The following is a 16,784-nucleotide window of genomic DNA, read 5'->3' on the forward strand; positions in this document are numbered from 1 at the left end:
GTTTTTAGTGATCGTATACTCTACAGATTTCTTTTCTCTTCGACGTATTATGTAAGGGTATGTCTAAGGCTGTGCGTGTCTCACACGTAGATTTAGAAAAAGCAAAATTAGAGTTTCATTTAGTGTGTGGAAGTACTTATAAATAAGCGCGAATCTTCTTGTAGTCTTGAACGCGTAAGTTGCGCAAGTTTTCTTTTCCTTAATGCGTGAGTCGCGCGCAAGAGTTTTGACCGCAAAGTGAGAGCGAGTCTGATAGTGCATCCGTGAAGTCAACGAGGCTCTCAGTGGCACTGTTAGGTGCGTTAATAACGGATGTAGAGTACGAACAGAAAGTTCATGGCGTTTGTGCCGCATATGATATTTCAATGACCATTTATTTAGGGTCATCCTGCAGTTAAGTTGGAGGATTATGGTGTTGTATACCGAGACGTGTAATGTTCTGTTCGTTTTTTTTTTCTTTATAGTATAGTAATTTGAAGGTCGTAAGTCCGAATTCTCCTCCAGTCCACTACAGTTTCAGGCATGGAGTGGCGCCTGACACCGGCAAAAAAAAAAAAAATATCGCCGAGAGCTAGTGGGGCTGTACTAGTCAAGGTGCAACCAAATTAGGAAGGCCCACTAAGCTTCAACAAAGTCACTCCCTCACCGGAACAGGAATTGGCCTCTCTGGTGCAGTATTCGGCCGCTACCTCCCTAATGACTCCGGCAATTAACCCATGGCCCTCAGTCCCCAGCGGCTGCGGAACACCTGACCAAGGCGGCGGTCAGACCTGCGACGCGGCAGAGGGTGCTAAAAATCTCTGGGTCCGGACAGGCCCCCAATGGAAACTGAACCTGGCAATGTTCAACACGCGCACCCTATCGAGTGAGGCTAGCTTAACAGGGCTATCTGAAGAATTATCAGGTATTGCCTGGAATATTATTGGCCTTAGTGAGGTGAGAAGAACTGAGGAGGCTTATACAGTGCTGAATAATGGCCACGTCCTCTGCTACAGAGGTCTTCAAGATAGGAGAGAATTTGGAATAGGATTTCTAGTCCATAGGGACATAGCGGGCAACATTGATGAATTCTACAGCATTAATGAGAGGGTAGCAGTCGTCGTAATAAAGCTGAATAGGAGGTATAGAATGAAGGTTGTACAAGCCTACGCCCCAACCTCCAGTCACGATGATGAAGAAATAGAACCGTTTTATGAAGATGTTCAATTAACAATGGAAAAGGTCCAAACTCAGTATACTGTAGTCATGGGCAACTTAATGCAAAAGTGGGGGGAAAGCGGGCTGGCTAGCAAGCAATTCGCAACTACGGCATCGATTCTAGGAACACTATAGAGGAGAGATGTTGGTAGAATTCGCGGAAAGGAATAGGCTCCGAATAATGAATACCTTCTTCAGGAAGCGCAGCAACAAGAAGTCGACCTGGAATAGCCCTAATGTAGAAACAAGGAATGGAATAGATTTCATACTCTCCTGGAAAAGGCTCGGGAACGGGCTTCGGAGAACAGTTTTGTAGACGCAGCTCGCTACGCCGACGGACAGGCCTTCGCTGCGGTTAGCGTAGACCATGAAAGTAAAGTAACGAACGCAATCTCGATTCGGACGACGTCCTCTGAGACCGCAGAGCAGGCTGCAATAGCGATGGCCTTATTGGACGACAAGAGGACATCAATCTACAGTGACTCGAGATCAGCCGTTCGGGCATTTGCCAAAGGAACCATATCCGAGCTGGCCCTAGGGATACTAGGAAGCAAGCAGATCAAGCCACACACAGTGATCTGGTTTCCAGCCCACATGGGACAGATCGAGGGTGCCCCGCCCAACCTCAATGAGTCAGCACACAATGCTGCGCGAGGAATTATCAACCGCGTAGCTACGAGTACCACCGGGCAGCATGACGTTGGGGGTACTGACTATCGGGACTCTCCTCTCTCGTACAACGAAATTACTAAGCATTTTTACTTGGCTCGTAGGATCTACCCCCTCCCGCATTGTAAACTCAATAGACCTCAGGCTTTAACACTAAGGCTTCTACAGACGGGGGCATACCCAAACCCCCTACTTCTTCACAAAATGTACCCCGAAATTCAGACAACAAACACATGTGCACTATGCAATGACTTAGCGAGCTTACCTCACATGCTCTGGCGGTGTCCCCCGTTACGCGGCGATGAAAGCAACAGTTCTTCACGTTGGGATGCGGTTCTACGCAGCCCCAACCTCGAAGAACAGTTATGGGCTGTCCAACGGGCCCGCGACGCGGCGGAGAGGCTCGGCCTTTCTGTCCCGACGTGGGAGCGGCCCGCTGCGCGCTAGCACGCGCCCTAAAGGACACTAATAAAGTTATTCATCCATCCATCCATCTCTGCCGATCCCAGCATAGTGCAGGATGTATAAGTGTTAGGTAGGGTAAAGTGCAGTGACCATAGGTTACTGAGGTCTAGGATCTCTCTCAATCTGAAGAGAGAAAGAATAAAGTTATCCATTAAGAAACAAGCCAACCTAGACGCAGTAAGGGCAAAAGCAGACCAATTCAGGCCGGTGCTCGTAAACAAATATGCAGCTTTAAAACAGGAAGATGAAGACAACATAGAGGTAATGAATGAAACCGTAACTAGGCTGATCTCAGAAGCAGCAATGGAAGTGGGAGGTAAGGCACCAAAGCAACCTGTAGGTAAGCTCTCCAAAGTAACAAAGGACCTAATAAAGAAATGGCAAAACATGAAAGTGTCAAACTCGTGAGATCAGATGGAACTCGCAGAACTGTCGAAACTGATCAACAAGAATAAAGTAAGGGATATCCGAAATTATAACGTGGAAAAGATTGAGGCAGCAGTAAAATATGGACGCAGCATGAAATCAGTGAAAAAAAAAACTAGGCATAGGACAAGGCAAAATGTGTGCACTGAAAGGTAAGCAGGGTAATATCATCAGCAATTTCGATGACATAGTAAAAGCAGCGGAAGAATTCTATACTGACCTGTACAGTCACCCAGAGCAGCCAAGCTACTTTCATTCGAAGTAATGATGAACATGATACAGAGGCCCCTTCTATAACTAGCGATGAAGTTAGAAGGGCCTTGAAAGACATGACCAGGGGAAAAGCTGCTGGAGAAGAAGGAATAACAGTGCTATTCACTGCATGCTTAGAAGAAGTATTCAAGCTCTTAGACTGGGAAGGCTTAGGAGTGGGAATCAACGGCGAATATCTCTGCAACCTTCGGTTTGCAGATGACATTGTCCTATTCAGCAACAATGGAGACGAATTACAACAAATGATTGAGGACCTTAATCGAGAAAGTGCAAGAATTGGGTTGAAGATGAATATGCAGAAGACAAAGATAATGTTCAATAGCCTGGCAAGGGAGCAAGAATTCAGGATCGCCAGTCAGCCTCTAGATTCTGTAAAGGAGTACGTTTATCTAGGTCAATTACTCACAGGGGAACCTGATGACGAGAAAGAAATTTATAGAAGAAAAAAATTGGGCTGGAGTGCATACGGCAGGCATTAACAAATCCTGACTGGGAGATTACCACTGTCATTGAAGAGAAAAGTGTACAATCATTGCATTCTACCGGTGCTAACATATGGGGCAGAAACTTGGAGGTTAACAAAGAAGCTCGAGAACAAGTTAAGGACCGCACAAAGAGCGATGGAACGAAAAATATTAGGACTAACCTTAAGAGACAGGAAGAGAGCGGTGTGGATCAGAGAACAAACGGGGATAGCCGATATTCTAGTTGACATTAGGCTGAAGAAATGGAGCTGGGCAGGCCATGTAATGCGTAGGATGGATAACCGGTGGACCATTAGGGTTACAGAATGGATACCAAGAGAAGGGAAGCGCAGTCGAGGAGGACAGGAAACTAGGTGGAGTGATGAAGTTAGGAAATTCGCAGGCGCAAGTTAGAATCAGCTAGCGCAGAACAGGGGAAATTGGAAATCGCAGGAAGAGGCCTTCGTCCTGCAGTGGACATAAATATAGGTTGATGATGATGACGATGATGATGATGATGATGATGTATTAACAATGCCAGGAGTAAAAGAAAACCATCTATCCATTAATACTAGTTTAATATATTTTCTATAGTCGGATATGTCATTAGCGCTGCCGAGCAGCAAATGAGTGTTGGAAGCCTGACCGAGCAACACGTGCTCGTTTTTGCTGACGTCGGCCGAGAACGCCCGTGTGAGCAGCGCTTCAGATTACACGTGACGCTCACGTGTCTTGAATATCTTACTATTATCAGGTATTGCTCAATTTCGTCACCACCTCTCTCACTTGAAAATTTAAAATACTCCTAGGACTTCACTGAACACGTCTGATTGAGAGCAGCAAGCATATCACTGAAATCGCTCGTTCCTGTCCTGTCAAATCTTCATCTGCTCGCGTCTTTCGCAACGTAACCGCGTCCGCTGTGGTACGAATGCCGCTGTGCCACGTTCCATGCCTCGCTACTTTTCGCGAATTGTTTTTTGCAAGATGCCCTAGGAGCCACAGCAGTACTTAAATAAGGAAAATATAAGTACAAAACAATAATTTCTTTCCTAGCTGTATTTATGTTACGGAGAAACCGTTTTCCCGGTAACCACATTACCGACTTCTATGAATTTTTTTTATACTTAAAAAGAAAAACTTAAAATCTGGTGATTGAAGCAGCGTTTCTTCTTATTATTATTATTATTTAGGCTGTCCATCTATCTCTAAATTTTATTGAAATCGTAAAATCTGAGAAAATTACAGTCTCAAGTTTACAAGTTCGTTAAAAAAAAATTATGGGGTTTTACGTGCCAAAACCACGATCTGATTATGAGGCACGCCGTAGTGGGGGACTCCGGAAATTTCGACCACCTGGGGTGTTTTCGCATTTCGCCCCCATCGAAATGCGGCCGCCGTGGTCGGGATTCAATCCCGCGACCTCGTACTCAGCAGCCCAACACCATAGCCACTGAACCCTGTAATGAAAAACAATATCGCAATTCTCTAAACCACCTAATAATACATCTGAAGCGGACAAAATTGATGTAGTATATACCACTTTAAAATATAGCACTACTTTGTGATTAGGATTTTGGAATAGCCCTCATAAATGTTTCACGATTTCACGAACGCTGTAAATTAATATGTCAAATTTCTCCACTTGCGATATTCTTACAGAGGCAGTTGACAACAGTGATATCTGTTTTCAGTGCAAACTAACGAATTTGTAACTTTCGTGCGTATTTTTTTTTTTTGAACTTATTAATCTACAAGAATTTTCTACAACGATATTATGCCCTAGATAAAAATTATATTCTCTTGGTCACTAGAATTTAACTTTCTCCGCCAAATGCAACAGATTTAATTCGAATGGGTTCAATGTTTGTCTCATGAAACCATTTCTGCGTTTTACGTGTACCGTTGAAAAGACGCTGCAAGCGATTAAAAACAGGCTCGGTGCATTTCGCGCTCCGTCCGTATACGTTCCGTACGCTCTGCGTGCGCTAACGCCGCCAGAGTACTACAGGCTACCAGCATGCACCGCGGCAGCGGTGGCGTAGCGCAACTCGCGGGCGGTGATATCGATCTAAAGTTTTTTTTTTTCTTTTTTTTTTTTAAGTATGACAAATCTCGAAAGCAGTGTTACGGCTCTTCACAATGCGTTCAATTATATTTCTGAGGGATATGTGGTGTATCCGAAATATTATAGCACTCTGCAATCTTGTAATTGGAGTTGCGCACAACCGCTCTTGTGTTCAAGCCATAATACAACATAATGTTTTGCTGGGGCAGTTGGTACGTCGTTGCGAATAAACATGGCGCCAGTGAGGCATGCAGACGCCTACACTATAGGGAAGAACTGGACTCGATTTCAAGTTCAATTCACTTTATTTTACCAAATAGTTGTGGCTGAATGAGCTCTGAATTTGCAACCCTTGCTTTTTTAATTTTTTTTTTTTATCATAAACCAAACGCTCGTCTTTGTTATGCATGCGTCTCACTGGTTTATGTACTACAAAAGCTCGCATTGCGCGATATGTGCAAACCAAGTACATACAGAAGGTCGTGGAAAATGCGCTCCGCGTGTCACAACCTGAGCCCGCTGCACTACGTAATACCATACGCAGTGACGTGGTAGCGACTACTTGACGCGTAAATTTCATGTGTATAGGTACGAGCGCCTTCCTAACCGTTCCCAACTGAATCAAACGAACGCAAAACATCCGGTCGTGAACAAACAACGAGATCTTATGTTACGTGATTTGTGCAGCCATGACTTACTAAGATGTTGTAATGCACTCAGAGATCATGCCACAATCAGTTAAAAACTGTTCTGACTGCGTACACGACGCCTCTAGCAAGATGGCGCCTACCAGTTTCACTTTTGCAGAGTCACCTTCACTCCAGAAGAGTAAGTATATGACCTCCTCGGGTGGCACCCTGTAGATTTAAAATGTGGATTTTAAAAGCAATTATTTGGTTGTTTGAATGAGTGGGAAGCAATTTTGAGAGTCAGAAATACGTCATATACGTCGGGGAAATGGCCAGAAAGCAGCGTAGTCATTCCCATCGTCATCGTGCGTTTACTTCCTTTCGTTCAGTTCACAGTTTAAATAGGCCCGCTAATGGTTCGCGTTGTCAGCCCGCTTGTTAACTCGTTTTTGCCCACGCTGGTCGCATTCGCAGTCGACTAGTCCGGTAAGAACACCAACTTCTCCGTCTGGCAAAGCATCAGACCCAGTTTAACCGACGTCTAACTTCACCGAAGCCTACAAATGTCGTCAACCATGCTGCCGGTACGATGAACCGTTAGTGCACTCTCTTTGATGTGTTTATTTTCGTTTCGCTGATTCTCAAACGCTATTAGAACAGTTAGTGCATTATTACCGAATCAAAAACCAGTGAAGAGGGTCGTTGTGTAGCATGTAGAAATATGCAGTACGAATGTTTGCATTGTCTTCGCGTCCTGTCTTTTGTGCATGCGTCCTTTTCTCTGATTTTTCTGATCGCCCAACTTGGAAAGTGATTTGTAGGCTGTGAAGTGCAGTGCTCCGCTCCGCCCTCTTTTTGAACAACTGGAGTTAGACCTAATCTTGGTTTGCCCAACACTAGGTTAACGACAACTTGCCGAACGCACGTTACTAGAACCCATGCACCGTTGACCCAGGAAAGATGTTTGTCAGCTCCCACAAGTAAACGGATGATAGCCGGAGCTAGCTATGCGTTAATTTTGTGATGTAGCAAAAGTTCCTGTCACATGCTCTGACAAGTGCGGTGTAATGGACTGTCTCCGTGAGATTTAGCTATGATGCGTGGACAATGTCGTGTATCGGTTCCAGTCACTTTTGGTAGATGCAGAGCCTTGGAGTTGTTCATGTACGTACTGAAAGGCCAGCGTGCAAGCGTTGCAAAAGTTGTAGTCCCGAGTGTCTGTGGCGCATACTTAAATTAAGGAACTGGGTGGTTAAGAGAAACGGACAAGCATTGTTGGTGTTCTGAATGATTGTGGTGTTATTGTTGCCTATCTCGTATGTGGCTCCTACCCACAACGGGGTATTGGCCACGAAATGCATGTGTTGATGTTGAGTATGTTCTGATGTTTCTTTTTATTCTTACGAAACTCCGACATTGCCAGGAGCTGATGTGGTAGAAATGTTGGATATAGTCCGTATATTTCTGACGTTGTATTACAAAACGAAACATCCAGATTGCAGTCAAAATATAGAAACGCGCTGAAGAAAGAAAATATTTTTGTTTTTTCTGGGCTATGGTGGTTCAATTGCACCTCCTATGGATTTGGATCCAGACCGTCCGGTGTTCTGATTAAGTTAGCACTATTTCTGTGCCCATTCTTGCCCACGCGATTTTATTGTAGTCCTGTCAGATCCATTTAAGACTGTCTATGTCATGTTTCAACATGATTTTCTACAAAACACTGTCAACCGGAAAAAATCGAGACCGAGATATACAGAAGGGTCGTCCCCGCAACCGAATGGGACTAAGGCCGAGGAAGAAGAAATCCAGTGTAAGCTGAAGGGCTGTTGTTTTGAGGCAACAACAACATCAGCACTGCCATTGCCTTCTGGTGTGAACAAGCCTGAATATGCTGGAACCTAAATCTGTAAGACAAACCATACAGTGTTGCTACTCTTATACGGGTGTCGTAAGATACACATTGATTGCGATCAAGCCTGATGCAGAGCTAATTTCTTGATTGCGATTAGCCTCTCTGTGCAAGCTGTGGAAGGAAGTCGATTATGGTATAGAATCGCAATCGAAAGTGCCCTTACGACACACATATTATTCCTCACTCGTTTACAATGTTTGCACATACAGTAACTGTTTAAACCTGATTGTAGCCGAGTTTCTACATAAAAGCCTCTCCAATAATTTTTTTAATTTCGGTCTACTCTGAATCTGGCAGCCTTGATGTCATTAGGTCGCATGCGAGGGTTTATTAGCCACGTGCCTGCTCTCCCAAGATCACGTCTATCGTGACGCCATCTGGCCAGAAAGAATGTTCCACATCCACCCACCATGGTTCTGAGTGTCGCTGTCTAACACTCCTAGGGCTAGATCTAGTAAAACATAAATACCCAAGTTAGTAGACGAATTGATGGCCATCACCATAGCACAATTGGTAGTGCAACGCACGCGTAATGCGGAGGTTGCGGGTTCGGCTCCCGCCGGGGACAAGTTATCTTTTCGTCCACTTTCATTTCCCTTTTCTTCATTATTTTCTACATTCCAATTTCAACTACACTTAATTTCCCCGATGCTTTCCTTGGCTTCGTTGTCTGTTGGCTTTATGTGGTTATGATTTCCTTTATGGAGTTGATCATACGTTCAAGTTGTGTTAGCTTGAATGCCAAGTAAGTGTTCCTTTTAAGAGTGGACAGCGCTGTACTTTCTTCTTTTTTTTTTTTTTTTCGCTCTGCACCATGTTTTATGCTGCGGTAGAACCTGCACCCTTCTATGGTTACCTTACAGGTCAAGTATAATGTCAGGTGGGGACACTCAAGCAAGAGCAACCACAGTTCGTTGATGAACCAGTCGGACATGTTTGGTGAGTACTCTCTCGGCCATTGTTTCCGGTACGTCGGTCTTTGCGTCTTCCACAAAATGATCACTGAAATACTCTTCCTAGGCCATTTTAGGCAGCTAGTAAACTTGCACCTAATTTTAATTTAATCTAACATTAATGCCTCCTGTTTCTCAGCTTGTGGAACGGTTAGTGCAAGGTAGAACTTGCGCACCATATTTTTACGTAAATAACGCGACCACGAATACAACGTGAGGGTGCACTTTCGGTCTCTCCAAAAGAGAAAAAATATGTATATAAAGATTATACCTGTCGCGAAAGCAAATATAACACTAAACGTGCTCTAAAGCTGGCCATTTCAAGGAAAAGAATTTCATTATATTTATGCAAATACCTTGTATTTGCATGAATAGATGCCTTGTAGAAGTGCAATGTTTATGCAAGCGGTGGTCCTGTAAGGTTACTTCAGGCCTGAAGCAACCTTACTGTTCTGCATAAAGTTTCCGAAATGCTAGCTTTCATTGCGACCTGAGAAAATGACTGCTTCAAATAGTTCCCAAAGTAACGCCACGCCTATGAGACATGCCGTAGCGGAGGTTCTTGTATTAGTTCTTGACCACCTGGTATTCCTTAACGTGCACCTAAGTTGAAGTGCATGGAGACTTTTGAATTTCGCCCCATGCAATGCAGCCGTTGCAGCTCGGAATCGAATGCACAATATCAGGCTCAGTGGCAGAATGCCATAGCCACTCAGTTTCCGCGCCATGATCCGGGAAAATGGATACTGAATCTAAACCACCTGTATCTAGCAGGGAAATGAAGTTCGACAATCTATATGAAAGCAGTAGATGTTAGGCAATTTATAGTGGTCATTGAACTTTGCTTCATGCAGTCCTAGTAGACTTTGCAACCTGAATGCGAATCTACAGTGGTTGACATTTTGCTATTGTACGCGCAGCGAAGTACAAGAAGAAAGTACGGGCCGTACTCCAGAAGAACAGGCTCCTTGCAAAAGCACTCGGGGATGCCAAAGCGAGAATTAGCGAGTTGGAGGGTGCAGGCAGCCGACAGCAAAAGATCGACAACCTTGCGTTGCCTCAGGTGAGATGTAGTGCTTCTTTGCATCAAAGGCTGAAAATCTTGCCGTTACCTAATTCAACTCTCTTGCACAGTCCTTCCAACAATGTGTCTCGATTGGCTGCTTCAGCAGCACGAATAGGGTTGATTCACTTAGTGCAAGAAAAGTACCAGGGCAGCATTTTAGATGTTTTCTGGCCTTACAATTTTCCTTTCGCTGAATGTTGTGCAAGTTAAAGGATAAGCATTTATTGGAAGGTGTTCTACAGACATCTTTTGCAAGTGCCATCAAACAAAACGTTCCTAAGATTTCTGTGTTATATATATATATATATATAATCATAGCTTTTGCACCGCTGCAGTTCACCTGGCTTACACTCCTGTGCTAAGTCGCACAGAGATATGATAATCTGTTGTTTGCCCAATCTTGGAGGACCCAATGCACATCACTGCTGTCAACGGCCTGTGCATCGATATTTTGTCACAGTATGCTTTCACCGCTTCAGCCAGTAAGATTGGGCCCCTTAAATGCAGTCAAGTACGTTGGAACAAGACTGCTGTTGTCCAGCGCAGTCATCGGGCTGCAACAAAGTGAAGTCTATCGTCGAACCATCTGCAAGTGGCCGCAATGAATTTGTGTCAATTTTTCAGGCTGCTGAATCGCTTGCCGGTGGCCGGTTAGACAGAAGCCATACTTTGATGTTAACGGAAGAAAATTTCTTGTGTTTAAGCCGCTATGACCATTCCTAGTAACCCATGTGGCGTCCATGTAGTGTGTGTGCTAAGGGGTGTGCGAATATTCGAAATTTTCTAATATCGAATCGAATAGTGTCCTATTCAATTCGGTGTATTACTAGTTACTATCCGTAAATGTGAATATTTTTTAATACCTTTTGAATATTTCGCAACGTCATCTGCGCCCAAATAAACATAAAATTGTAGCAAAAGTACAGTAAATTTTCACCTCCGGGGGCATGGTATAGACTATAGACAAAATATGAGGACTTGCGTGTTGCAGCAGGCTACGTCACTTAGGTAGCCTTACTTTACAGGCTTACAGGCAACTACTTGATTGCTCCTAATTCTCCCTTTGTGCTTTTAACAAACAATGCTTTATAACTACTAGTAACTATGCAATGACAGGGACTCGCTAGCTCTAAGAACAATAGGATGTGAGCATTATGATAACAGCTCTTCATTATTCGAAAACTATTAGAAAATAATTAGATTCGGTCTGAAATGTCGCTATTTGCACACCCCTAGTGCTAAAGTGTCCTTTCTGAAATGCAGATCAAGTTGTGGCTTGAGACAAACCTGCAACACATGCACACCATGGTGACCAACCACTCGCGAGCCATCAAGCTGTTGCAAGACATAATGACACCCGGACTGGACATCACTCTCGCGGGCATCTCTGACCTGGACCTGTCAACTGTTCAGGAACGGTATGTGTGTTGCCCTGTGTGCTGGACCATTCTGGCGCTCGGTGTTCGTATGCATACCTGCCGACTCGGCCAAAATCTCTAACGTACACGATTTTGGGCTCATTCCCTGATTGCACGAATATTGCATCAAACTTTTTTAAAAGTAAGTTGGGTTTGCAAAAAAAAAAAAGTTTTAGAAGAAGGGGCGATGAAGGAGTGCAGAGAGACTCTTCTAGCATTTTAATGTTCATAGGTTTGGAAGTACACTTATGTGTGTCTTACATGCATGCCAAACTTTGGAAAAGAGAAACGGGGAACATTCTCTTGAAAGGTATAAAACGGTGGCGCACTACTAAAAGGACACTATATTTCTGTATTGTTTCTCTAGGTAGAGTTGGTGACATTAATACTGCAAGAAAGACATTCAACTAGTGACACACTATTCCTACAACAGGTTGAGGGGGCAGGTGTGTGGAATTTTTAAAATGAGACATTTATAATCCTGCAGACAGCAAAATGGGCACTTGACCCAGTTGGTGGTTGTTCCTACTGCAACAGTTTACGACGACAGGGCAGGAAGGGATGTAGACTAGGAGCAGAGGCACTGCCTCACGTACTTGCCCCTTCCTTGCTTGCATATTTTTTCACTCTGTTCAGTATTGTGTGCAGAGTGGTTGTAGCATTGCTTCCATCCAATAACGCTTGTGAGGGCGCTGAATGTCTTACTGCTTCAGGTTTCCTTGTAGTGGGAAATTTAGTAGAAGACCCATAACTTTTGCATATTTTTGAAGCAGAAAACTGTGTGGGCTTCTTGGTGCATGCTAAGAATTACTGCTAGGATAAATGACACGCTGTTAGCAAGCCTTTAAGCAGCTACATGGCTGCAAGTTGAAAATTTTGGTCGACAGGGATAAAGCTGCAGCAGCTTGAAAGGGCCAAGTAGACCATTCCGTGATTGCAGCACATTGAAATGCAGACAGTGAAAGGATGAAAGAAGTGAATTATTATAGACCAACCCTATTGAAAGAACAAACACATGACCTGCATCCATAATCCCATACGATCATACGGGATTATCCTGTATGAGAACCAATATGTTTCAATATAAACCCGATGACCATACACAATGATGGGGCATTGGGCTCCTTTTTATACAGAAGCCATACTTTAGTATATACCTTTAGTTTTATATATATACATTAAATTATGGGGTTTTACGTGCCAAAACCACGATCTAATTATGAGGCACACCATAGTGGGGGACTCTGGAAAATTTGGACCACCTGGGATTCTTTAACATGCACCTAAATCTAAGTACACAGGTGTTTTCGCATTTTGCCCCCATCGAAATGCGGCCGCCGTGGCCGGGATTCGATCCCGCGAAACGAGACCAACCTAGCGAGGCCTATTGAGGGGTGCACCTTTAACCAATACATTAGCATATATGCATACGTAAGTTCAAGGGTTTGTACATAATAGCTTTAGAAGTTAGAAATGAAGACAGCTTAGCACGCTTAAGAAATTTGTGTTATTGGCATTGCACACGCATGCAACCCAAAACTCGGCTTTGGTTCTGTTGTGCACCTGACTGATGGAAGGCAACTCCTAACTTTGGGTCCACTGCTTCTAACGTTCCCTAACCATGAGAATCTAGTAGTCTGATTGATACCATTTTGCAGCACAGTCAAACCTCGTAACAAAGCCACATCCAACACAGAAATGCCTTCATTATAGTATTTGTTTTAATCATATACAGTGTAGACCGCTTATAATGTAAGCTGCCGGAGTCGCGAATATCTGCACTATAAGCGGTACCGCACTATATCCAAAACGACGATTTTCAAGCACTGCACGTATGCAAAACATGTAGACCAAGCATGTAGACACGCTTTGTACTATTGCGCGCATATCGCGATTACGTTTTCGCCAGTGAGCTGGCGAAAACATAATCGCAATGTAGCCAGTGCTCTTCAAGCTCGACAGCTTTGCACCAAGTCAAAACGAAACAACTGTTTGCCGCAACTGCTGCGGAAAAAAACGTGACCGCTATCGACATGATTACGAACGGCAACTTTGCGGTGCTGAAGGCACGTGCTTGACGCACGCACATAGTCTGGATGAATTAACTACCATTCGCGGCAGCAACTGCAGTCGAAACCACAGTCGCTATCTATGCGAGCATCAATGGCGACTACGCAGTTTTCTAGGCACGCGGCCGACGCGCGTACCGAGTAAAAACGAAACTACTATTCGCCGCAGCCGCTATTGACGCGATCGTGGATGACGACTACGCAGTTACGAAAGCCCGCGGCCAACGCGGTGTTATACGCGGCGGTAAACGCAAGAATTCCGGCTTTAAAGACGCAAATAGGCTCAAAGCGTTCCGGCGTTGCTATCATTCACATACGATTTCAACTGATGGCTGTGGTGATGCGGACTCCGCCGCTTCGTTTCAGTTGGACGCTAGCACCGTTCTTGCTCATTTGCGTCACACATTTGCGGCGCTCCTCGCTCACCAAACACCGAAAGTAGTCTGGATTAACCGATGTGCGGCCAAATAAGTCCGAATTAACGAAAGTTTGATTGCATCATACGCCGGCCGGCAGCATGCATCTTGTCAAGAAGCGCGCTCGCTGCCGCCCTTGTCGGCGAGATTTTCCTGCGGAAGCCATATTATAACCGCTATTTCGTCTTGCGCGGCTGCTCTTTAAGCGGAATGCATATACATGGAGTGCTATGGGAAAATTAATGGGAGTCTGAAAAGGCCATACTATATCCGGTCCTGCACTATAAGCGGTTACGTTATAAGTGGTCTATACTATATCCAATAACTTATTATATCCGTTTTTGTTATATTGCATGCAAGAGAGCAAAAATGCAGTCATAGCTGTCCTTTGTACAAATATGCTGAGCATAAATTGAAAGTTGTAAAGGCATTGTCAGTGAGCACCTTGCATGTTCAATGCATCATGTGAGCTACGTGACCTGTGTAACCTCCAACCATAAGTGCCATTCACTCTGTTAAAAAATACTACCACTACTGCCATTATCTTTTGCAGCAGCAGCAGCGAGGTAGTGAAACTCATTGCCAGATCACTCTATTGCTGGGCGAATCATGCCTGGCTGTAGCATTCATTTCACATCTCTACATGTTGCCTCGTGTGTTCTTGCATAGTTTTACATATTTAATGCGAGACCATTCTTTGCCAACTCCCACCCACTTTGGCCTGGGTGGCTGTGTGGCCGCAGAACAATGGCAGTGTGAAAAGAAATATTGAGGGAAATTTAGTTCCCTGCGAGGAATCAAACCAGGGCCTGCAGCATGGTAACCAAGTACTTTATTTACTCGAGAATAGGTCGAACAGAGGTATGGGTCAACCCCTATATATTGAACTCGCCAAGAAATGAAAAAATGTATGTATAATTCGAATATGGGTTGACCCACATCTTTCCAGGGAAACGGAAATCTTTGAACATCGCAGTTTTATTTACCATAAGCTCAACTACTAGAGTTCATTAGTTGATGCCGCAAGCTGAATCCTTGTCAAAACTGCCAAAAAGTCATCCTCCTCGGATGCATCGCCAGCGCCTGAAACGGCTTGGTGCGTTCGAGTGCATTGGACATGCAGCAGTATTTCTTAAAGCCAGCCTGGATAATCCAGCCTGTCTTTACGGCGGGCACAACGAAGGAGCTCCATTAGCTCGGTACATTTGCTAGCTTTGTGCGCAAATATAGGTGGAGATTCTTCGGTCACGAATACAGGTCGCTAGCTCAGTTCAGACAGCATTTTCGAAAGAAAAAAAACAACTACATTCGAATAAATACGGTAACTATCCTCGGTGCCACGCGAGCAGTTGGCAAGGGGCGCAAAATATGTGTGGTGGTAGGACGCTTGCATAGCGTAATCATTCACGTGGCTTGGTGCAACACTCGGCGCTGTGCCAGATTTATCAGTAGTTCTCTCTGCTGTGACATCAGTCGCAAGTGGCTGTTTAAAATGGCAAAAATAGCTAGAATCCGCAAAACTATGACGGAAACTTGTCTTGGGCATAACACATGAAGCGAACAGTGATGTAATGGAGGTTGACTAACGTGTGTAATGTACATGCTCTCGCATCATAGATGGGTTCTGTCGGAATTTTTCGTCATTCCCCTGCTCTGTCGCCCTTGTCACAGATTTTATGGCATTCTTACTTTTTCGTTAAAATTTTTGTGCCCTCATTTGTGTTGCGTTACGTATTTGCCCCCTACCATCGCCATGCATTTAGTCTTGCAGGTCATTGCAGTAGCCATCTATGAGCACACTCGAGGCACGTTCGCACTGTTCGCAGTACCATTGTTGCGCTGTCATTATTGAGGGCCTGCATGTGGATGGTTGGGTCTCCAGAAGCGCGAGAATTGGGAAGTATGTTTTGCTTTAAAAATGAGGACAGCGTTCTGCCATACCATGGTGCATTCAATGGTTCAGCAGACACTAAATTTTAAGCTAGAAACGCTGATGGTTTTCGGTCAAGCACATCTCGTGCACCATCGATGCGCAACGCCTCCAACACCTCTGGTGGTGCTCCTCATCACGCCAGCGTTGTGAGACACTTGATAGCAGCTGTTACCTCACGGGCTACGTCACGCCAACGTGTCGCCCCACGTGTCGTTTAAAACACCGGCAAACAAGCTCGAGCGCACCGCTGGACATTGCTATGCTGGTGGTGTCAGTGCTTTGTCCTTCGAGCGCATCTCCTAATTATTATTGTATGTGTGCCCAGACATGCAAAGTAAATCGTCAATTATAATTTGGCTCTTAATGGTTTTTTTGTTCAGGAGGCAGTCTCTGCATCCACCAGGAAGACAGTACTACGACGAATTTGGGAACATCACGGTGATTCTCGAAGAAGATGAGACGACCATGGTTGGCAGGTCCGAACAACCGCAAGACTCTGGCACAAATGGAGCGGAGCCCGAGCCTGAGTTGTGCTCCAAAGGTGGTGTCCCGTTTGAGAGCACTTTTCTTACGACTTAGCGTGCCCATGTTTCTCGCTGTTCACGTTTTGTTAGGCTGGCAGTAGCAGCAGTGTATTGGTTTTGCAAATTTCTTAAAGGACACCAAAGAACTAAATCAGTTTAGGCTGATAATTTATTCTTTGAAAACTCTATTTTCATCAATTTTACTGTGATGGGTTGATTATTAAGAGGGAATAAAAGTTAAAGCTTCACTTGTGCTTAAATTTCATGCCAGAACCCCAGCACCGATATATTCGTGCAAC

General features: G+C 44.5%; 1 protein-coding gene across 12 annotated transcripts in view; it reads left to right on the plus strand.

Moving 5' to 3' along the window:
* Nucleotides 1–6,507: 6,507 nt before the first annotated feature.
* The window catches only part of LOC119446043 (uncharacterized), a 49,910-nt gene continuing 39,633 nt past the window's right edge, over nucleotides 6,508–16,784 (plus strand). For 3 of the 12 annotated variants that reach the window (XM_037710361.2, XM_049663841.1, XM_037710362.2), the window contains exons 1-5: nucleotides 6,512–6,775; nucleotides 8,970–9,045; nucleotides 9,980–10,122; nucleotides 11,389–11,543; nucleotides 16,342–16,502. In XM_037710361.2, the coding sequence (XP_037566289.1) occupies nucleotides 6,755–6,775; nucleotides 8,970–9,045; nucleotides 9,980–10,122; nucleotides 11,389–11,543; nucleotides 16,342–16,502 (556 nt within the window). In that variant the 5' untranslated portion in view covers nucleotides 6,512–6,754. Of the gene's footprint in view, nucleotides 6,788–8,969; nucleotides 9,046–9,979; nucleotides 10,123–11,388; nucleotides 11,544–16,341; nucleotides 16,503–16,784 lie in introns of all 12 variants that reach the window. The other 9 variants (XM_049663842.1, XM_049663844.1, XM_049663848.1 and 6 more) reach the window with 7 other exon arrangements.

This window comes from Dermacentor silvarum, chromosome 3 (genome assembly GCF_013339745.2).
Source record: "Dermacentor silvarum isolate Dsil-2018 chromosome 3, BIME_Dsil_1.4, whole genome shotgun sequence".
NCBI lineage: Eukaryota > Metazoa > Arthropoda > Arachnida > Ixodida > Ixodidae > Dermacentor > Dermacentor silvarum.